The following is a 23,245-nucleotide window of genomic DNA, read 5'->3' as shown; positions in this document are numbered from 1 at the left end:
CACAGTTTGAGATCGAGCTCTGCATCCAGCTTCATGCTGTCAATGTGGAACCTGCTTGGGATTCTCTATTCGTCTCTCTCTCTGCACCTCTACTTGCATTCTCCCTCTCTCACTCAAAATAAATAAATGAACTTAAAAAAAAAAAAAGAATTGTCTGGATTTGGCCATCAAATGGTGAGGTGAGGGGGATCTGGCTGTGTCAGTCTGTGGAGTGTGCAGTTCTTGATCTCCGGGTTGCGAGTTCCAGCCCTGCATTGAGTGTAAAGATTACAGAAAAATAAAATCTTTACCAGAAAAACATGTGGGAGGTGAAGGAAAGGTAATAGTTAAAGGTGATAACCAGATTTAGTCTCAAGCAATTAGGTGGATAGCCAGGTTTTGTCAGCTGGAGGTTAAGATGCCCATGAGATATCCAAGTAGGCAACTCAATATATAGGTCTAGACCTCAAATGGGAGGTCTGGGTTAGAGATCTTGCCATTTGGGCAGGTCAGTAACTGTTAAATATTAGTAGCTTCATATATTTTAGGTGGTAGCAGAAAGAATGAGACCCCTGGAGAGCTTAGAGAGAAGAGCTGAGGGTCTGAGATTAACCCTTCTGCGAAATCTGGCTACAAATGCCCAAAATGGACCTGAATTCTGATTGCAATCATTTCTTCCTTAAATGCTTCAAAGGGGTTGTGTCTTCCAGGAAATACCTGCAGATACAAAGGGAACAAATCAACTGGGAACATTGGCTAGCTAATTGAAGTAGAGGAGATCATTGGTGTTCTCAGTGCTGCAGCTGCCATAGAAGGCTGGTGAAAAGATATTTTCTGCCTCTTTCCAGACTGATGCACAGAGCCCATAAGAGTGAAATAATACTAGTAAAAGAGCTCACATTTGTTGAGCACTTACTATGTGTCAAATGTTTTATTTAAATAATCACAATAGCCCTATGAGTTTGATACTAATATTAACCTCATTTTATAGGTAAGGAACCTGAGTCTCAGAGAAGCCCCACTTTTACAAATGAGGAAACCAAATCTCAGAGAGGTTAAGTAACTGGCCTGTGGTCCTACAGGTAAGAAATGATACAGCTGGGATTTGAGCCTAGGTGATCTCATTCCAGAGCTGTGAAACTTAGGATGGCAGATGATTGGAAAATTGTCAGAACCAGAGGGCTCTTGAAGTCATGTGTACAGCTGCCTTTCTTGTACAGCTGACATCTGTCATGCTAGAATAAGTACAGCCTTTGTGTCAGCCAGGCCTGAGCTTGCCATTTACTAACTCTGTGTTCTTATACCTGTGCCTTTGCCTTATTTTTCTCTATAAAATCATGATAATGATTTTCCCCGGGATCATTATGGGGGCCAAGCAAAATAATATAGCATGCATGGCCTATATCAGGTACTTAGTTAATGATACTGCTTTTTATTATAAGTCTTATGGTTCTAAGTTATGGTATAATTGGCTTACAGTCAAGAGAAGCTAAGGATCAGAAAGGGGAAGGGATTTAGTCAAGATCACATGAAGGGAGAGCCAGGAGTCCAGCTCCGTATGTTGGCCATGTGGACAAAGGCTACTTTGTCATTGGATTAGCCCTGGTAGTAAGACAGGGTGTCTGTGAGCCCCAAGGTAGAAAGACTAGATTAATTTCATCGCAAGCATTCTCATTAATTACTGTTATTGCAAGCCGGAGGAGAGTGGCATTTTCCCAGAGATCTCTCAGTGAAGAGCATCCTTAATGAGGCCACTTAGTGAAGGTAGAAAAGACAGTTACACCAAATGTCACCTCTTTGTTCTGTCAATCTTTTCTGTCAGCCAACAGACAGCTACTCTGGACCAGGTTCGATGCTGGGATTTGGGATTCAGAGGGGAATGAGGAGGTTCCCAACCCTAGGAAGCACATAGGCACAGAGCCAGTGCCCCCCTTGAGCATTGAGGCCTCTAGGATTCTCATCAGGGCCAACCACCTAATCTTACCCCACCATCCATCCTCAGAAGGGCATTTATTGTCAAAAGCAGCAGTCCCCAGGTCCGTTGTTCCTGGACAACTAAGCATCTTGACTTTTATGTGTGTTTCAGCTGGGAAGGGTTACCCCTGCAAGACGTGTAAGATAGTGCTGAACTCCATAGAACAATATCAAGCTCATGTCAGCGGCTTCAAACACAAGAACCAGTGAGTAATCATCCTTTGAAATTCAAGGGTCTGCAACAAGAACTCAGGGCTTCTAAATCAAAATAAAACTAGGTGCTACTTTGCTAAAATGGAATCCTGGCAGCCTTTTCTTAGTCAATAGAAGATCAATCAGTTAACAGAAAGAAGTATCTCCTCTGTAAATTTTTCTTCCCATCAGCTTCTCCAGAGCCTTTGGACCTGCCACTGAAGGTTTTAGTAGAGAAACATAGACACTCTCCTTGGTGGTCTTCCTAAAAGTACTTAGACTTAGATTTCCTGCCCTGTAGCAGTCTGACTAGGGGAACTCCCCTCCCTGCAAGCCCATCACTGGCCTAAGAATCTAGTCGTTAACTGCCATCAATTCTATGGCAAAATGTCCCTCTACAGGTTATTACTAAATATGGCCAGGTTCATCATTCATTGATCAGTTATTTATTGAACACCCTCTGGGTGGTGGCCAAGACAGATCCAGTCCCTGCTCTTGTGACCTTACATTCTGATGAGAGGAGACAACAATAAACAAGTAAACAACAAATAATTACAAATTCTGATAAGTATTTTGACGGGAGGAGGTAAACAGTCATCTGTTCATGATAACCTTGAAAATAACTAACACTCTTTGAACTCCTGTTCTGTTGCAGGGCATATGCCAAGCAAATTCTTTCAGGTAATCTGCACAACAACCCTAGGAAGAAGGTTTTATTATAGACAGAGGCAACCACCATTTCAGGTGATATTATGAGACAGAGCCCATAATTCAAACTGAGGCTTGTCTGGCTCACAGCATGCTTCTCTAGGGCGTCCTGCTAACAAGGAGGTTGTGGCCCCATGTGATATGAGGAAGCTAGGGCCCCATCAGGGGAGGGTTTGTGCGGCTCTGTCGCTTCCTCTCAGAAGGTAACTGTGCAGTGTGGACAGTGTGCTACAACACAACTTTCTGAGATGAGAATATCCCTATTTTACAGATGAGGAAATTGGGTTTCAGGCAACCAAGTCTACTAAACTGATCTCTTTGACTTTAATGGTAGATTCTGCATTGTTCACAAAGCTGAATTAATTAAAGGTGGTGGAAACAAGAGTATTAGTCAAAATGTCCTTGGCCCTCTCCAATCTGACTGAAGTTTCCCCTTCCACATTGCAGCAGATCTGAGGACTTTTGAGGCTTCTTTTAGGTATGGACTTGAGACAAGCCCGCACAGTACAGCCTGGGGCTCACTCCCATTTCAGCACACTTCCCTTGCAGCTTGACTGGTGGCAGTTTCAGCATACAACCTGGAGGCAACCAGAGCCCTACCCTGGGGCTACCCAGTCTTGAAAATGCTAGTGTTGTTTACTGTTTTTCTTTCTACATTTTCAGCTATGTGACTTTGGGTGAGTCAGTAAACCTCTCTGAGCCTCCACTTCCTCTTCTGTAATATTATAGTTACAATTTGTTGAATACCTAAGTTAATTTCATTTAATTCACAGTAGCAGCTCTGAATTAAGACACACACACCCCTTTATGATCCCTGGAAACAGTAATGTCAGGTAGGTTAAGTGTCTTGCCTGAGCCACTTAGTTACTTGGAATTAGACCCAGAATTCAAACCTTCCGATTCCAAACTACATTTATTTTACTCTGCCATTCCATATGGAACTCATTATCCTCATTTTATGGGATGACCTGAGAGTTAGAGAGAGATAATGTATGTGAAGTGCTGGTACCAAAAAGAGAACTATTAGAGATAAGCTTTCATTTATTCAACAAATATATTTTGAGCACCTGTTATGTGCCAGGTCCTATTTGGGGCACTAGGGCTACAGTAGGAGCCAAGAAAAGTGCTGTTCCCTGATTTTTTAGATCCCCATCTAGTGGTAGAAGCAGATCCTAAACAAATCCATAAACAAAGAAGACAATATAAAATATTACTAAGTACCCCAAAAGTGGGATAGAGCGATGGGAGAGCCACTTCGATTCAGTGTGAGGGGGAAAATGATCAGTCTGTACTATCTAGATCATATAGGGCCCTATAGGCAGAATAAATGGTTTGGTAGTGGAGAGATGTGGGTTGTTGTCCTGAATCGACCACACTTTTAAAAAGCTTTGTTATGCCCAGATTGCAATATCATCCCAAAGACCAGAGACCACCAGGGAGACCAAGTCACACATGCAAAAGCAAAGGGCTTTTATTCGGACTTTAGCTCACCGGGCTTAAACTCAGGCTCACAGACTTCACCAGTGCAGTGGATCTGTGCTGAGAGCTCCAAAAAAGGGCTGAGCAGGGTTTTTATGGGGTTTGGGAAGGGGGAGTTACAGGAAATTGTGACGCAGGTACAGGGATCCTATCATTATCACATAACATCATTGGCAGTAACTTTAACCATACACATTGTCCGGAGTGTTCATTACTTTTGGCAGGACCCAATCACAACATGTAGAGTATTGACCAATTACAGAGTGGACTCAGGACCTTCAGGTAGGGTGTAACTAGCCTTAAGCAATAAGTGATTATCTATAGCTTCTATCTCTAGGCCTGCCCTTAGGAATGTTAAGCATTTTAGCTGGCCACTTCTGATTGGGTGTTACTAGGGTGGTCCCTGGTTGAGCAATCTGCGCCCTTTTATTGTCTAATGATTCTAAGAAACTGACACTTAGGCCTCCAAGGTCAGAGGGGAAACTTGAAGCCTGTCATGGAGTCAGTTTGGTTCAGACCTGTGTCCTTTCAGCTTAAGCATGGGGGGATGATCAAAAACAACAACATAATTATTTAATTTTAAAAATTAAAAAACAAAAAACAACAATAAAAATCCTACTGGGATCAGGTGACTTACACTTTCTGAACTTTAGTTTCCTCATATACAAAATAAGGGTACTATCCCCGTCTTGTAGAATTGCCATCACAATGAAATAGGATGCTAGAAGCAAAGCACCCAGCATTCTGCCCAGCATGCCGTGGCCCTCAGTGAAGAAGACTTAGCCTCCTTATACTCAAGGCCCTGGAAGAGCTGTACTATTTTTAGAAAACTACCTGGAGCACCACATCATAACCACCACAAACTGAGCCTGTGTGTTTATTCCTTCTCAAATTACAGGTCACCAAAAACAATGTCATCACCCCTGGGCCAGATTCCAGTGCAAAGGCAGCCCATTCAGAAAGACTCAGCCACCTTGGAAGACTAGAGGTGTTTCTGTCCAGCACCCCAGGTTGAACCAGCCGTGAGCCAGCTTCCTGTGACCATGGTCAGCCCTTGGCTCCCTCTTCCTCCTTTCTTATACCAGGAGAATACACAGGCCTCAGACAGGAGTGGGCCACAGATAGCCTCTGATTGGTCCAGGCTAATCCACCCCTGCTCTTCCCCTTTGGAATGGGCCCTCTAGGTTAGGACAAGGGAAGGGAGTGGATCTTGAAAGGACATGGGACCTCACAGAATAGTAGTTTGGAGGATGGCCTTTCTTTTTCTCCAGGCTCTTTGGGCCATATGTCATAAGCCCCAGGCCTGTCTTTCCTTTGCAGGTCAGTTTTGAACTAGTCTTTATGGCTAAAGAACTGAGCTGTCCCTGGGCTCCAGACAGCTGCAGTGAAACCTGGAGCTTTCACACCAGAGTTCAGCCTAGATGGGAAAGGGCAGATGGAAGTGGCTGCCCCATGGGAGCTTGGAGCTAATATGATGCACTCCCTTTCCCCAAAAAAATGCAGGCTTTCCTGAGCCTGAGACCACATGCTGGCCAGTTACACAGCTTTCTGCCCATTATGAAGTCTCCTCCTGGAGCAATGACACAGTCCTGGCAGAGCAGTGCTGTCCTTCCTGCCTCTTCTCCACAGTTCCTGAATGGTGCTAAGGATCTGCATCAGCTGGGGAAAAGCTAGAGCTGGAGGAGGTCTTGGTATCCAGCAGGATTATGAAACCTGCAAGGGGGGCCTTTCCCCTCCTCCATCAGAGAGGTGCTCTGACCCAGGGTCATGTGGGAAAGCTCCCACATGCAAGTTCTCTTGATGAATCTGTGCCCTTAAAAGTGAACTATCTCATGCCAGCCAGCTCAGAGGTCCATTGCTACTCCTTGGCTCTACTAGCCCTCTCTTTCTTCTTGTGCAGGAGACCACCTGCCCAGGTTGCTGTGGTGCTAGCCCTCTTCCATTATCCACCAGGAGATTCCTGGGTAGCAGGGAAAGAAAGGAGAGCCGGTGCAGGTTTCTGCAGTAAGGAAACAGATGTTCCCCAGGCCCCAAACCTAGATTTCTCCAACTCTGCTGTTTAATGGCCTGGGATTTCACTGGGAGTGGATATTTCCTTATAGCTTTCAAGCAGGAATTCCGAGGAGTGTCACCATCATAGGCCCCCCCTTCACTGAGTCAAAGAAGCTCCTAGCTGCTCTTACGGCCTCTTCCCCCCACCCCGCCCATTACCTATTCCTTTGCCTGTGAAATGCCTTTATGTATTGTGTATGGGTGTGTGTGCGTGTGCTTATGCTCTGTCTCTTGGTCACTGAAGCATCTAAATAAAGAATTTCTCCCATGAGCCAGACTGCAACTTAACAAACCTGGGATTTGGGGCCATATTACCATTGGAGCTAGTATGTGTGTCTTGACCCCTCACCCTCAACCCTCTCATACTCCCAGGGCTCTAAATACTGATCTAAGAAGGCGGGACAAAGATAAATATCTAAATTACTTGGCAACCTGTGGAAGCCTTCTCAGGTGCCCTAGATTTAATACAACCTCATCCACTTATTTATCTCCCCCACCCCGCCCCGTCACAGAGGGTCTTATGGGGAGGGGGTCTTTAGAAGGTTTAAGCTGAGAATCTACTTTGTTTGAGAGGATCATTCTGGCTGTTAGGTGGAGAAGGAATGCAGGGGAGCAGGACACGAAACAGACAAAGAAGCCAAAATGGAGGTTGTGTCCAATATCGCTCTCTTTAGGCTAATCCCTTCAGGGCAGAGACCTAGCCCCTTTCATCCCAACTTCTCTAATGTGGAGTGGTGTGTCATGAAGTGTTTATTGAATGAATGAATGAGTATGAGGAAAGATGGCCTTTTCCCTCACAGCTCTTACTCAGCACTAGGTTTGTTCCATGGACTATAAGTCCTAGAGATTCTTGCAGGAAACTTTTCTATGACCCAGAAATGAGCTAGGGAAGAAGTGAGTGTAATGGCCTCAAGAGCCTTTGTCCAACCTTAGTTTTAGACAGACTGCCAGACCTAAGGAAGGTTCCCAGGCAGCCTCAGCTCCCATTCTTCACTCAGCAAGCCATTCTTGGGTACCTGCTCTTGACCAGCTGGGAAAGGCCGTATGTGGCCCCTATGGTGGATTCTCAGCTCTCAGCTTCCAAAGCCCAGACTGTCTCAGCAATCCCCTGCAGTCCTTCTAATTTATCCAGGAGGGTCGAATCAGCCTCATCTATCACTCGAGGAAGTGAAGGGCAGAGGGTGGGTGGGCTGCCATATAATGAGCCTTGGCCTGCAAGACCTCAGTCTGGATTCAGGAGTTCCTGTTAGCTGCGTGCCCTGCCCTGTTGGCAAGAGGGCACAAGGATGAACACTTTTTTTTTTTAAATCTTTATTTTTGAGAGCTAGAGGGAGACAGCGCGAGCAGGGGAGGGTCAGAGAGAGGGGGAGACACAGAATCTCCAGCAAGCTCCAGGTTCTGAGCTGTCAGCACCGAGCCCAACATGGGGCTCGAACCCACGAACTGTGAGATCATGACCTGAGCCAAAGCCAGATGGTTAACCAACTGAGCTGCCCAGCCTCCCCAAGGATGAACACTTTCTTGCTCTTGGGAAGCTCACGCCTTGTTAAATATCATTATGGCAATGCTCTGAGGGTCCTACAGGGAACAGAAAGAATGCCCAGGATGCAGGTACTAACTCACCTCAGGGTATGAAAAAGCAGGAGAAGTTGAGAAACTTGCATTTGATCTGCATAACAGCCTTTTGAGCTAGGTAATGATAGTCCGTTTTATAGAAAAGGATCTAAGTGGTGTAGTATTTTGCCCAAGATCCTGCCACTAAGAAGCAACAAAATGGAGAGTAGAATCCAGTTATCTAGATTCCTAGTCCAGAACCCTTTCCAAAAAGGACCAGAATCTTTCCCATATAATCCCTGGGCCTGCCTCACTCACCTTCTGACAGGGTCATGAGCTAATAGAGCAAGCAGCCACAAAACAGATTGGACAAGGGTCAGTTATTTTTATTCCAAGCTCCCCCATACTTATAATTTTATCCAAGATTCCCAGTATATTACACTCCAGTTTATAAGTGTAAGAAACTGAAATCAAAGTGGTTAGCTTAAAAAGGAAATTTACTGATTCACTTAATGAAAAATTTCAGTACAGAGATGGTGAGATCCAGGTTCTGACACAATGTCATCAGGAAGACTTTAATCTCACTCTGTTTTCCTCTGTGTGGCCTCTTTCTTGGGCCACCTCTCCCCAGAAGGTAGCAAGATGGCCACTGGCAGCTCCAGGCTTGTCTCCTGATGGAGAAGCAACTACTTTGGAAAGAACATCTTTTCCTACTAGTTCCAACAAAAAAATTCTGAGATTCATTCATTAACCAGCTTGGCCCTGTTCCTATTCTTAAACTAATGACTGCAACTAGGCCCCTGATTTGGGGACAGAAAGAGTGAGCTCCACCTAAAACACCTAAAACTCCACCTAAAACAGAGAAAAGAGGAAGTGTGGGGCTCCTTCCAGACTAAGGAAGAAGAATGGATGTGGGTGGGCAAAAATAACTTGTCAGCCATCCCCAGAAACTGTCTGTATTTGAAATATCACCTTTTCCCTAACTTTTTGAGATACATTTAATAATGTGCTCCAATTTTTAGAGCACAGTTTGATGAATGCCTTGCATGTATGTGTACATCTGGCCAGTCACCCTCCAGATCAAGATCCAGAACATTGCCAGCTCCCCAGAAGTTTCCTTTGTTCCCCTTTCTAGTTATTATTTCCCAGAAGTAAACACTATTTTGATGTCTATCCCCATAGATTAGTTTTGCTTGCTCTTGAATTCTGTAAAAATGGAATCACATCCTCTTTTGCTCAATATTATGTCTGTCAGATTCATCTGGGTGTGTGTGTGCGCGCGCGCGCGTGTGCGTATGTGTGTCAGACATTCACTTTTATCATGCTCTGTATTAGTCCACTATATGAATATACCACAATTTAGCCATTCTGTTGATGGACAATTGGGTTATTTCTAGTTTCGAACTATTATAAATAAAGCTCTTGTGAAATTTTTTGTATGTGTCATTTGGAGTGCATGTGCACACATATATCCAGGAGTAGAATTGCTGTGTCCTAGGATAAGAGTGTGTTTAACTTGTCTAGATACTACCAAATGGTTGTCCACAGTGGTTTTACCAGCATTTGGTATTGTTAGTGTTTCTGATTTTGGACATCCTGGTGGCACGTGGGAATTTGAACCCAAGGGTTCATATTGACTTCATATCAGGGCTCCTTTTACTCTAAGCATTTTTGAGATCAGGTTTGAATTTCTCTAGCCTGGAATGGTCTCTGATGTCAGTGCCCAGGACCCACAATACACAATCCAGCAGGTAAACATCAGAGGGAGCTCCTGCTCATGGCTCTGGTGGCTAAGGAAAGTCTCATGGCAGGAGAGGCATCAGCCCTGGAGAGGCAGTCTAGTGTACAACAACAACAACAACAACAACAAAAACAACAACCAACCTCTGGAACCAGACAGCCACAGTTCAGATCATAGCTCTGCAGGGCTGTGTGATCCTGGTGCGCTAACCTGTACCTAAGGGTGAAACACTAGTACCTACCTTATGAGTTAATGTGGGAATTAAAAGAATAGATACAAATGAAACAATTACAGTACCTGACATATGGTAGATACTATGTACATGATGACTGCTGTTCCTTCTGTTATTGGCAATCTCTGGGTCTTCCTGGGGAGGTGAGTCCGGTGGCAGATGGCATCTGGCAGAGTCCTGTATAACGTCTCAATGATTTATGAAATGCCAGATACCTAATTCAATCTGATAGGGGGGAGGAGGCAACATGCTGGCCATAGGTACTTCTTCCCTGGGCTCCAGAAGCTACCTTTTGCTGCTAGGGAACCTCAGCTTATCCCAGGAACCTGAGGGGCACCTCAGGTTCTGCAGCCAATCACACCTAAGGAGAAGACAATGGAATTATGGATGCAATACTCTTAGCCCAGAGCTGGAGGAAAAGCAGGTGTTGGGATGTAATATGTTATTATGTAACCCCTAAGTGCAGACACAGCTGTGTGTGTAACCATATAGCAGCCATGAAGTGTATCACAGGGGACACTACTCTGGGATTCAGGGTTCTTGGGTGTTGGTCTGAGCCCTGTCACCAGCTTCATGTGACCTGAAGTCTTCGATTTTCTGTCTGGTAGAAGTTGTAAGAAATCACAATTTGAGCCCAAGTTCTGAAGAGGCAGTGATGGGCAGTTAGGGGTTCTTCCCAAAGCAGGTAACAAAGAAAGCCCTACCCTCACAAAACCCTCTGCCAGATGAGCTGTTCCCACCCCTATTCGGATCTTCTGATCAGCCATTACTAGTGTCAAATAGAATAGGAAAAAACACTTTCTCCCTTTGACCATCAGTCCTCCTAATAACCTCACCTTCTCTGCCCCATACAAGTCCACATTACAGAGAGGGCAGACATATCTCTGTTCTGGCACTCCCAGGCTCACTGTCCTCCACAAATGTTGCTTCATCTGTCCAGGGACTCCAAAAGAATTCTGTAAATAGGTCAGAGCTACAGCGCAGTGACCCTGATGGCCACTAGGTGGAGGACGCTCCTCTTTTTGCTGGGCAAAGTAGACCAGCGCCAGGACCTTACTATCTGATTGAATACTGAAGAGAATAGGATGACTTTTCCTGAGCCCCTATATTTGATATTTCATTTAGCCCTCAAGACAACTTGAAAAAGGCTCGATTTCACAGCAGAAATTCCTAGGTAAAGCCTTGCAGAGCTTACACAACCAAGAAGTAATCATGGAGGGATTTGACCCCCACGTTCCCAAGTCTTTGTTAGCACATCTCTACTTCCAAAGGCCATCTTGCCCTTCCCTCAGAACATTTCCTTCCAGAGGACGCTGTTTGAAGACTGTACATTAGTCACCTGCCTGGGAGGACACCTGATGTCGGCTCGTCAGCCTTTCTTTCACTCTTTTCCCTGGGGTAACATGTCTCTTACATTCTTGTATTCTATGGTTCTGAGAGACTGACCCCAGTCCCTGGTTCCAGGAGTGAGCTTATGATCCAAGACTGGCCAATCAGAATAAGTGTGGAGCTGTTAGTAGCCATCTTTGCTACTACATAAAGACAATCCGTGTGAAAATTAAATCATCACAGAGGAAAACAGCTCAAAGTTGGGAAGAGACTGGTTTCTGATGAATACTTGGATCTAACCAGGCCTGAAGCTAATACTCTCAGGACATTTTAGTTACCAGTCAACACTCTTTCTTTAAGTCAATTTAAGTTGGATTTCTATCACTACCAGGAGTACTATCTTTTTTTTTTTTTTTTCAGGAATTCTAATACATGTTTTAGCTTCTCCATCAACCCAGTGACTTCCACTTACCTAAGAAGGTCTTTAACCCCCAAGGCTGAATTGGCTGCCCTTTGGTGCCATGTGCCCCCTCTAGCATTGCCCTTAATATACTATGTTATGATCTGTTCAATTCCTTCTCTTTTAGACTAGAAACTCTTTGAGGGCAGTAACCAGGTCTTATCGTAGCAGAGGACTGTGATTGCTTTAATAATTGCTTAGTAATTGAGTCCATTAATGGATAAGTTAAAAGTGGGCATGGGCTAGTAGGGACCATTGCTAGCATTTCACAGACATTTTGAAGGAACTAAGCCTCCAATGCTTATCAAGGAGGTTGGGAGGAGAGTAAGTGAAGGGACCTAGAAGAGAGGGAGTACAGTAGACCGACCTTTTCAGTAATGATCTCTCATGAATCTTTGCCTTCCTGCATCTGTGCCCTTTGGCAATGTGACTTTCTCACTCCAGCCATCAAGAAGGGGAGCCTGAGCTGGTCTTGGGACTTTCTCTGATCAGAGGCTGCAGTGATGTGACACTGTTCAACTTCCAAGACTAGGACTTAGGCCCCGCAGATTCCACTCCTGCCACTGTAAAAGGAATTCTGGTCTATACCAAGTGGGGATGAGAGACCACGTGGAGAGAAAGGCCAGCAGCCAGGCCAAACATGTGAAGATGGCCATCTTAGATCATCCAGCACAGGGAAGCTGCCAGCATAAGCAATCTCAGAAGAGACTGGCCAGAGAACTGCCAAGCTGAGGCCACCTAATCCACAGAATTTTGACAAATAGTTAAGTGTTTTAAATCACTGTGTGTGGGAATAGTTTATTATGCAGAAAGACTTCCAGAATCACCAAGTATAGTAACCATACCTGTTTGGGTCTCCTGGACTCTATCTTGCTTCTTCCTTGAGGAATCCCACCCTCAGCTGATGTGGTCTGGGTAGAGATGACCTCCACACCCTCTGGCTTCTGCTAGAACTATTGGGGAGGAGTTGCTAAATGGGAAGGTTTTTCCTAATGTTTTTATTTATTTTTGAGAGAGAGAGAGACAGAGTGTGAGCAAGGGAGGAAGGGCAGAGAGAGAGACATACACAGAATCCAAAGCAGGCTCCAGGTTCTGCGCTGTCAGCACAAAGCCCGATGTCGGGCTTGAACTCATAAACCGTGGGATCATGACCTGAGCTGAAGTCAGACACTTAACGGACTGAGCCACCCAGGAACCCCTAAATGGGAAGGTTTTATTTTATTTATTTATTTATTTATTTATTTATTTATTTATTTATTTTTTGAGCCAAGAAAGCCTTTATTGGGATCTGCGATTCCCGGCGAGGTTCCATGACCCCGGGAGTGGGGAGTCAGGGAAGTCACACCTGGTAGGGAGGGGCGAGGTACTTTATGGGTGAAAGACCTTTGGTCTGGTCCTGGGAGGGCAGACCACCAAATAAGGGCACTTTAGGGCCATGGTGGGATTGGACAGGTTGCTTCCTCTGTCAGGGTGATGGGAAGCTGGAGCTTCATGATTGGCTGTTTTCAAACTGGCGCAGGACATTCAGGTCTGCAGGTGGGGGTGGGAGTCGTCGGTGCATGGAGTTCTTCTCCCACCCACAGCCTAAATGAGAAGGGTTTAAACCCAGAGCTGTGGTGAGCCTTCTTTGTTACTTCTTGCACCTGCCACAGAATGGAGCCAGAGAGAAGGAAGCAAAAGAGAGAGTGTCTTGGTCTAGCTGTTCCTAAAGCCTGATCCACCCCTGGACTTTAAAGTTGCATAAGCCAGGGTTATCTGGTTGGCTCAGATCAAGTGTCCTGGCTCAGGTCATGATCTCATGGTTCATGAATTCAAGCCCCATGTAGAGCTCTGCATTGACAGCAAGGAGCCTGCTTTGGATTTTCTCTCTCTCTCTCTCTCTCTCTCTCTCTCTCTCTCTCTCTCACTCAAATAAATAACCATTTTTAATTGCATAAGTCAGGAAATCCACTATTTTGCTTAAGTCCATTTGAGTTAGGATATCTGTTACTTGCACCTGAATGAAAATATTCCTTGAAAGTCAGGAAGTTTGATAGAGGCTGAGCAGTATTAGCAGAGGGCTATTAAGGTCCCTAGAGAGTGTGGGAAAAGGAATTTATTTTTCCTTAGCCCCCACTGTATGCCAGCCAGAAACCTAGAACGAGACACGATTTCATGTTATAGAGGACCTCATTCCAACTGTGATAAAAGGCTGCAAAGGAAAATGCCCACGTAGCCAAAGCATATATTAGGAGGACTCAGCCTAGGCTGGGTGCGGGGCAGGGAAGGTGATGTGCAAGCGGAAACTTGAAAACTGAATAGGAATTAGTTCATAGGTTAAGTCGAGAGAGGTGGGGAGAGGACATTCTAGGTAGAGGGAACAGCATGTGCCAAGGCACTAAGGCAAAACAATGTCTATCACCTTGAAAGATGGAGAATATGTCACCAGATAAGGAAAGAGACTTGGCAGGAGCCAGGTCCCTCAGGGTGTATCAAGATTTTCAGCAGAAAGCAAAAGAAACAAACTCTAGCAAGTTTAGGTTCACAGAACTACCAAAAACACTAAAGAATTAGGCTTGAGCCAGCATCCTGCTTGTATCACATCACAGGATGGAAGGACAGGATGGCAGAGAAGGACACCAGTATCTTCACCAACACTAACCCCTGGACTCTGCCATCTGTGCCACTAACCCACCCAATCCAGATGCTGATCAAGAAATCACTGCCCTGTGCCCAAGAGCTCAGTCTTGTTACCACAGCCCCCACAGGGAACATTCCTCTTGGGCCTTCCAAGCCCTACCCCTGGGCAACACTGGCTCTCTGGGATGTATGTTGTGAATTTGCAGAATTTAGGCCTCAGCTGGAAGAGAAACTGGGGGAATAGCTAACATTGTCAACTTCTATCATGAAAGGTGAACACTGCCACATAAAATGGGGGTATTCCCTAAACCCAGGAAAGGGTTCAGATGACAAACATCCCTCTACAGGTTATCATAGGCCAGGGTATGATAGCCTTGTGGTGGTTCTAGAAATGTCCACAAATTTCTTATATTCCTCTCCTCAAAACGTCTACTTTAATCTTCCTTTCCCCCTACTACGCCACCTTGTGAGCTGTGATTAGTGACTCACTTCAGACAAACAGAATGAAGCAGAAATGAGGGGCACCTGGGTGGCTTAGTCGGTTAAGCATCCAATGCTTGATCTCAGCTCAGGTCTTGATCTCAGGGTCATGAGTTCAAGCCCTGCATTAGGCTCCACACTGGGCGTGAAGCCTATTTAAATTTTAAAAAATAATAATAAAAGCAGAAATGATGAAGTGTGACTTCTGTGTGTAAGTTATACAAGAATTGCAGTGTTGGTCTTTCTGTCTTGACTCACTGGCTCTGAGGGAAACCAGCTGACAGATCATGAAGGTACTCAAGCAGCCTTGTGGAGAGGCTTATGTGGAGAGAAATGGAAGCCTCCTGCCAACAGCCAGCCAAATATTTGTTCTAAAGCCATTAAGTTTTGGGGTAATTTGTTAAGCAGCAGTAGATAACTAATATGAGTCTTTGTCCTAAAAGCAACAGGAAGCTGTTGAAAGGTTTTGAGTAGGGGACCTGGGTGGCTCAGTCAGTTGAGCAACCGACTTTGGCTCAGGTCATGATCTCATGGTTTTTGAGTTCAAGCCCTGCATCTGGCTCACTGCTGTCAGTGCAGGGCCCCCTTCAGATCCTCTGTTACCCTCCCTCTCCCCCCTGCCCCCTCCAAAATAATAAATATTTTTAAAAATAAGAAAGATTTTAAACTAATAGGAGCCATGACATGATGAATTCACTGACATGTGAACAGGTGAATAGGATGGCCTAGGAGCCAACAGAGGATAGTGGAGACCCAAAGAAGGAAGGAGTCATATCTTTTTCTTTTTTATAATTTGTTTAATGTTTATTTATTTCAGAGAGAGAGACAGAGACAGAAGGCGAGCAGGAGAGGGACAGAGAGAGGGAGACACAGAGTCTGAAGCAGACTCCAGGCTTTGAGCTGTCAGCACAGAGCCCAACGTGGGGCTCGAACTCACGAACTGTGAGATCATGACCTGAGCCAAAGTCAAACACTTAACCTGACTGAGCCACCCAGGTGCCCCATGGGAGAGTAGTCATTTCTACTGAGAGGGAGATTTATTAGGGGCCTTTCATTTATAAAGAGTAAAAAAAAAAAAGGCAAAAAATTATTTGTCTCCCACTAATGAAATGTTCAAAGTAGTAATTTCTGCCCTTAGGCATAGCTAAATTCAGGCATGTTCCATCTCTTGGCCCTCTTTTTTCCCATGTTGGCCTCATTCATAAGCAGGCTCTCTCAAGCAGCTCTAGGCTTCCATACTCATGCCTCAGTAACCTCTGACCGTGTTATTTTCCCATTAGTTCCAATAAAAGACCCAGACTGGCTCTCATTAGCTCTGCTTGGATCACATGCTCATCCCTGACCCAATAATAATAGCCTGGTGGAGGAATATTCTCATTAGCCAAGTCCTGGGGCACATGCCCACCACAGGAACCAGGGAGAAGTTGGCTCCACCCAAATCCCGGTAGACTGGGAGTAGAGGAAGTCTAGAACTTCAAAGAAAATGGAAGAGCTGTTTTCAGACAGAGGAAGAGTGTTTAGATGTCCAGTTTAAGGTGGTCAGGAAGGTTCTCAGAGAATGAGGGAAGTCCTGAAAGGAGTCCAGAAAGCTGAATGGCAGGCGTCTGATGCGATGGCTGGAGGGAAAGGAGGAGGGGAGCTAGGACGAAGGAATTAATACTCCCAGTAACAAGAGCAGCAAGTGCAAAGGCACAAAGGTACAATCAGGCTCTTTCAGGACAGCTTGCCTGGAGCTCTGTGCAGCTGGAACCCAGAACCCATATCTCTGGTGAGAAGGGAGATAGGACAGGAGGGAGGAGTAGAGGCCAGTCTTGAAGGACATTGAGTGCCAAGCTGAGGAGCTGGGAATGCCACTAGGAGGTAGGGAGAGTAGTTGAGCTGAGGAGTAAGTTGGTTAAATTTGATGGGGGAGGTGAGGTGGGGGGGTTTAATGTTTATTTTTTTAACTTTTTTTTTAACAATTTATTAATTTTGGAGAGACAGAGAGACAGCGTGATCAGGGGAAGGGCAGAGAGAGAGAGAGACACAAAATCTGAAGCAGGCTCCAGGCTCTAAGCTGTCAGCACAGAGCCCAAATGCAGGGCTTGAATCCATGAACCATGAGATCATGACCTGAGCTGAAGTCAGATGCCCAACTGACTGAGCCACCCAGGAGCCCCTAATGTTTATTTTTAAGAGAGAGAATGCACATGGGGATGGGGGGAGAACACGGAGTAGGGAGGTTGGGTGGCTTCAGAGGATCTTAAGCAGGCTCTGAGCTGTCAGGGCAGATGTGGGGCTGGAACTCACAAATCACGAGATCATGACCTAAGCCGAAGTCGGACACTTAACCAGCTGAGCTATTCAGGTGCCCCTAAATCTGTGTTTTCCAAAAGTCCTTTTGGTGGGGCTCCTGGCTGGCAGCTCATGATCTCTGAGTCGTGAATTCAAGCCCCCACATTGGGGATAGAGGTTTTTAAAAACTATAAATAAAAAAAAATAGGGGCTCCGAGGTGGCTCAGTCAGTGAAGCATCTGATCTCATGTTTAATGAGTTCAAGTCCTGCATTCTGGGAGCTTGAGTCCTGCTTGGGGTAAGCACAAGCCCTATTTCTCTCACTCTTTCTTTCCTTCCCCTCCCACCCCTCATGCGATTCTCTCTCTCTCTCTCTCTCCCTCTTTCTCTGCCCTTTGTTCACTTGTGTCCTGTTGAAAGAAAGAAAGAAAAAGAAAGAAAGAAAGAAAGAAAGAAAGAAAGAAAGAAAGAAAGAAAGAAAGAAAGAAAGAAAGAGAAGTCATTTTGGTGCTAAAGAGAAGATTGATGACAGAGACTATGAGGTGCCTGCCCAATGCTCAGTCACCCCTTCTTTTCAGCAGACCTTCCTGACCTCCATTGTAGTTAGGAGTGGCCATGTGTCACAGTCTGGCCAAAGAGATAAAATCAGAAGTTGCTGGATACAGTTTCAACTCTTTGTGGCTTCTTTTTAACTCCTACATAAACACAAATGTGATGGCAGGAGCTGAAGCCACCATCTTACCACAATCAGGGAGAAAGTGTAAAGAATTTAAGAGACCTCAACTCTGATTTCAGACCCACCTTCATCTATCTCCAAACTTGGGAAAACTGGACTAATAGAGATGAATTAACCTGTTTTATTTAAACCCATGTCATTCAGGTTTTCTGTGTGTGTGTGTGTGTGTGTGTGTGTGTGTGTGTGTGTGTGTGTGTGTGTGCGCGCGCGCATGCGTGCAGACAAAATCCTATATGGTCTAGGTGGGCATCAGGCAAGGTAGAGGAGGGTGAGGGCCCCTTTGAGGCTTCTTTCCTGATTCCTTTCAGACTATCAACCATCTAACACTGCATTCCCAACTTCTGCCACTTCACAGCCATCCTGGTCCCCTCTCTCTTCCAAAAATATGTGCATGTCAAGCCCCAGTAGGTGTGAGGTTTGTAGGCCCAAGTCTAGAGAGAGCTGAGTCTGGCAAACCCTGAAAGCCTCCCAAGACATGGGTCCATGGACCCCTTAACAAGGGAGCCAAGGGTGCTGCTGAGACTCTGGAAAGCACCAGACTATCTCAGAAAGAGCCTCAGATTCCTCCCAGCCCAATACCCTCTATCTGGCTTCATCCGAAGGGGCTCCCCAAGAGCTCTCTAAGGCTGCCAACATCAGCACCAGGCTCCCTGCCTCTACCACAATGCCCCAGGCAGCTTGCAATTCATGGCTTTGTGGTCTCCCGTAGAAATTGGACATAGATGTGCTGAAAGAGTGGGGAATGAGGAGATACAAGGGCTGGAGGAGGAATGACCCTAATAGTCCCTCCCTCTTGGTCACAAAAGTATTGTTACCCATACATTTGGGTAGGTCCTACCTAGACCCACAGCTACTAATATCAACATTGGCCACTTTTTACAGAGCATGGACTATGTGACAGGCATTGGCATAAGGCTTAATATATCATTACATTGAGTCCTCACAGAAAAGCTATTATTCCCATTTTGCAGAAAATGAAACTGAGGCTTAATGTTAAGTGACTTGTCGAAGGTGAAAAGTGTTCAGGATTCAAACCTACATCAGTCTGGCTCTAACACCCAACCTCGCACCACTCAGTTGCTATCAGTGTCACCTCCATTCTGAAAGCTAAGCCAGACCTCCCTGGAGTCTGTGGGAGAAGCCAGGGTTGGAAAAAATGGTAAAGTAATAACAATTGTCAATTCTCAGTAGCAAGTATATGATATAACCCTGTGCATTTTTTCTATATTTTAAAACTTTCTCAAAATAAACATCATTTTAAAGGAAAGAAGACAAGAAAGCACAGCACTGGCTCAGGGGCCAGGGCTTGGGCCAGGCCTGGGCTGGAACGGGGCCTTAGGCAGGGGCTCAAGACAGCTCTTCTGCACAAGAGCCCCAGTGTTCCCTGGGTCCGGCTATCATCCAAGAGCAACATGGTCGGCACCAGGCAACGTCTGCCCCCTCCCTCCAACTCTGCTCCCAGGCAGGTGGGGGGCAGGGCCTGGCCTCAGGAGTCCCTCCTGGCCTAGCCTTGCACTTCAGGAGCCCAAAGTCTGCAAATCCATGCCTAGGGCCTGGTACTTCATAGGTGCCCCATTACTATTAGCCAAATGGATAGGGAGATCAATGCCCAGCCCCAGCTTTCTCTCAAACTTACCTTCAGATAAAGCTGCATCTTCCAGGGCTGAAGTTAAGCATAGAGGCAGAAAGCAGGCTGATGCAGTAGTATCAAAAGTCCAAGTTCTGTGGAGAGTCACCCTGAGCTCTCTCTCTTTTTGTCCCAAAAGATCACTGTTCAAGCCTCAGCTCTGTTGTTCACTTGCTATGTGACTTTATTTTTTTATTATTTTTTTAAGTAAGCTCTAAGACCAGTGTGGGGCTTGAACTCATGACCCTGAGAACATGCAACTCTTGATCTATAGAGCTATATCATATAGCCAGCCATGCTGCTACATGACTTCAGACAAGTCATTCCATCTGCCCGAACTTTTATTTCCTTACCTGCAAAATAGAGCTAAGGATTCCAACCCCCATTTGGTTTGGGGAGAGGGTCAAAAGATATAATGCATATATAACACCTAAGTTAGCACATCACTTGGCAGATAGTGGGAGCTGAGCCAAGGCAAGAGCTTCCTCCCCTACTTCCTATTTTGATGAAACCCAGTCCCATCTCATAACTCATTCACTTCCTCCACATCCATGTGGCAAAGGAACCAGGAGTGTGCCCATTTTCTGGAAGGAGAAACTGAGGCAGAGGCAGGCTAAAGACAGGATCTTAGGATGGCAGATTCCTGAACCCCTGCTAAGCGTGTGTGTGTGTGTGTGTGTGTGTGTGTGTGTGTGTGGCCTTGTTTGAAAGGTTTTGACTGCGCATCTAACTGGTGGAAGATTGTTAACAAGAGAGTGAGACCATGATGGGGAGACAGGCTTAGATACCTCTCGCAGACTCCCTCAGCATGTCTGCTTCTGTGCTCTGTTTACATATCTATCTCTCCCCTCTACAGTGTCAGCAGCTCCTTGAAGGGGAGAGGTTGGGTTGATTACTGCTTTATCACCCCCCCCCATTTAGAACAGTGCATACTGTATAATGAGCCTTTCACTGACACCTGGCAGATAAATGTGTGTATGAATACATGACCATGTGAGAGAGCATCACATGCCACAGAGGGTCAGTGGGAGAGGTCATTGAGTGTGGGACGGGAGGCGAACAGGGCATGTGCAGACTCAGAGGTATAGGGTTGCCAGTCTAAGAGACTTGGGCATCTCAGGAGACAAGGAGTTTGCACAGACTGGGCTATGAAAACCTTTCCTCTGCCTTTGGCTCCAGTAAACCTGAGAAGTGCCTTGAAGTTGAATGAAGGTTGTGTGGGGTCCATCTCCTGCTGGCAGCTCACCCCAACCCCAAACAACCACATTCATTAAGGGGAGCCAGCAGAGGACCAGAGTGCAGGAGCTGAGTCTCTCCAGGAGTCTGGGAGGTCTGGTGAGGCCCCTCTGGGCAGGAGGCTTCCATTTGCTGGGCACCCCCAGTGCCACAAGCTTCAGCCTTTCCAGGTGCTCCAGCAAGGAAGGACCCTGAGAAGGAATCAGAACCAGCTGGTTTTTAAAGATAGTCAAGGGGTACCTGGGTGGCTCAGCAGTTTGAATGTCCGATTTCAGCTCAGGTCATGGTCTCGCAGTTCTCTACTTTGAGCCCCACATTGGGCACACTGCTGTCAGCACAGAGCCTGCTTTGGATCCTCAGTCCCCTTCTCTCTGCCCTTGCCCCACTTGGGTCCTCTCTCTCTCAAAAATAAACATATTTTTGTTCTTGATTCTCCCTTATGACCCAGAAATAGCACTGCTGGGGATCTACCCAAGGGATATAGGAGTGCTGATGCATAGAGGCACATGTACCCCAATATTCATAGTGGCACTTTCAACATTAACCAAATCATGGAAAGAACCTAAATGTCCATCAACTGATGAATGGATCAAGAAGAAGTGATATTGGGCACCTGAGTTGCTCAGTTAGTTAAGTGTCCAACTTTGGCTCAGGTCATGATCTTGCAGCTCATGAGTTCAAGCCCTACATCAGGCTCTGTGCTGACAGCTCAGAGCCTGGAGTCTGCTTCAGATTCTTTGTCTCCCTCTCTCTCTGCTCCTCCCCTGCATACTCTCTCTCTCTCTCCCTCTCTCAAAAAAAAAAGTAAACATTAAAAAAAAAAGATGTGATACACACACACACACACACACACAATGGAATACTACATGGCAATGAGAAAGAATGAAATATGACCATTTGTAGCAAAATGGATGGACCTAGAGGGAGTCATGCTAAGCAAAATAAGTCAGGCAGAGAAGGACAGATACCATATGTTGTCACTCATAGGTCTAACAGGAGAAACCTAACAGGAGACCATGGGGATGGAAAAGGGTGGGAAAAGAGTTGGGGAGAGGGAGTGAGGCAAATCATGAGAGACTTTTAAATGCTGAGAATAAACTGAGGGCTGAGAGGGAGAGGGGAAAGGGAAGGGGGGTGATAGTCATGGAGAGGGGCACTTGTGGGGAAGAGCACTGGGTGTTATGTGGAAACCAACTTGGTAATAAACTATTAATAAAAGAATAAAATAAACATAAACACAAATCTTTGGGAGGAGACCATTATTTTGTTTGAGAAGGAAAAAAAATCACTTTGATGGGCTTTTTGGTTATGCAAAGGAAAGGCCTCTATTCCACTGGGAGTAAAGGTAATGAGACGCATAATAATGAAAAGGAAGCTGGATCCCCTGGGGCAAGGTCTCCACCGGGCAGAGGAATTGGGGAGTGAGTCTGAGACCCAGCTAAGGGGTTTTCTTCTCCTTCTTAGGAGGAGCTTAGAATACAGGTGAGGGTTGGGCAGAAGTCAAAGGTCTGCTGACCTCCTAGTTTGGCCACTATCTAGATGCTCAAGAGGAGAGGTGATTACAATGAAGCAGACCTGAGCAAGGTGGAGCAGTACCTACTGTGTGCCAGGTGTTGAAGTCTGTAGGCAGTTCCTGGCTTCTACTTACACAACTGTTTTTAGTTACAATTCTGGAATGTTCCATGAAGTTTAAGTAACAGGTGCTAAATACTCATAGTGAACATTACAAAGCAAATATTACACACCAGGCAGTGTTCTAAAGGCTTACACATGTTTACCTTTTGCAAAAAATTCATGAGGATGATATTATCATTATACTGATTTTACTGATGAGAAAAGAAAACACAGAGATGGACTACTTGGGCCAAAGTTACTCCAAGTGTGATGGCACTGAGATTTGAGTCCTGAAATCTGTGCTCTGAATTCACTTAACTTCCTGCTTCTTTCTCCATGGTCACAGGACAGAAGGCATCTAAAAGGAGCCTGACAGGGCCAGAGGGCTTCTCTGAGGAAGTGAGCTGACATCTAAGCATGAAATGGAATCAGCCATACCTGGAGGGGAAAGATCATTCCTGGATGAGGGAACCGTATGTGCAAAGGCCCAGAATGGGAGGAAGGAAGAAATAAAGAATTCATCAGGATATGTGGATAGGGGCCTGCTCATGCCAAGAATCATTATGGGAAGCTGCTAGAAAGGTTTAAAGGGGTGATGGATACATTCAGACTTGTATTTCTTTTTAAAAAGTTTTTTTTAAGTTTATTTAAGCATCTCCACACCCAACATGAGGCTTGAATTCACAACCCTGAGATCAAGAGTCACATGCTCCACCTACTGAGTCAGCCAGGAGCCCCCAGATTTGTTTTTCAAATACCACCCTGAAAGTTGTTCAGAGAATGGATGGAGTGGATTGGGGGCAGAGGGGATCTCCCAGCCACTCTATGGTGACTGCACAGTAGACGGAGTGGCCAGGCAGGGCCAAGTCTGTAGAGGCTGGCTGTTCAGGACTGCTGGGTCTTGCTGTCTAAGAAGTGAAGAGTAGAGGTAACTCAAATAACTGGAACTTGGAAGCCTA

The 23,245-nt window shown here is 45.6% G+C and overlaps 1 protein-coding gene across 4 annotated transcripts in view; it reads left to right on the top strand.

Annotated features, from left to right (window-relative positions):
- ZNF346 (zinc finger protein 346) overlaps positions 1–6,655 on the top strand; it is a 29,413-nt gene extending 22,758 nt beyond the window's left edge. For 3 of the 4 annotated variants that reach the window (XM_029942784.1, XM_029942783.1, XM_029942781.1), the window contains 2 exons: positions 2,066–2,159; positions 5,231–6,655. In XM_029942784.1, coding sequence (XP_029798644.1) covers positions 2,066–2,159; positions 5,231–5,318 — 182 coding nt within the window. In that variant the 3' untranslated portion in view covers positions 5,319–6,655. The remainder of the gene's footprint in view (positions 1–2,065; positions 2,160–5,230) is intronic. The other variant, XR_003910126.1, reaches the window with a different exon arrangement.
- Positions 6,656–23,245: the final 16,590 nt, after the last annotated feature.

Source organism: Suricata suricatta, chromosome 6 (genome assembly GCF_006229205.1).
Source record: "Suricata suricatta isolate VVHF042 chromosome 6, meerkat_22Aug2017_6uvM2_HiC, whole genome shotgun sequence".
Taxonomy (NCBI): domain Eukaryota; kingdom Metazoa; phylum Chordata; class Mammalia; order Carnivora; family Herpestidae; genus Suricata; species Suricata suricatta.
The sequence above is the reverse complement of the archived record's forward strand: the minus strand, read 5'-3'. Positions and strand labels throughout refer to the sequence as shown.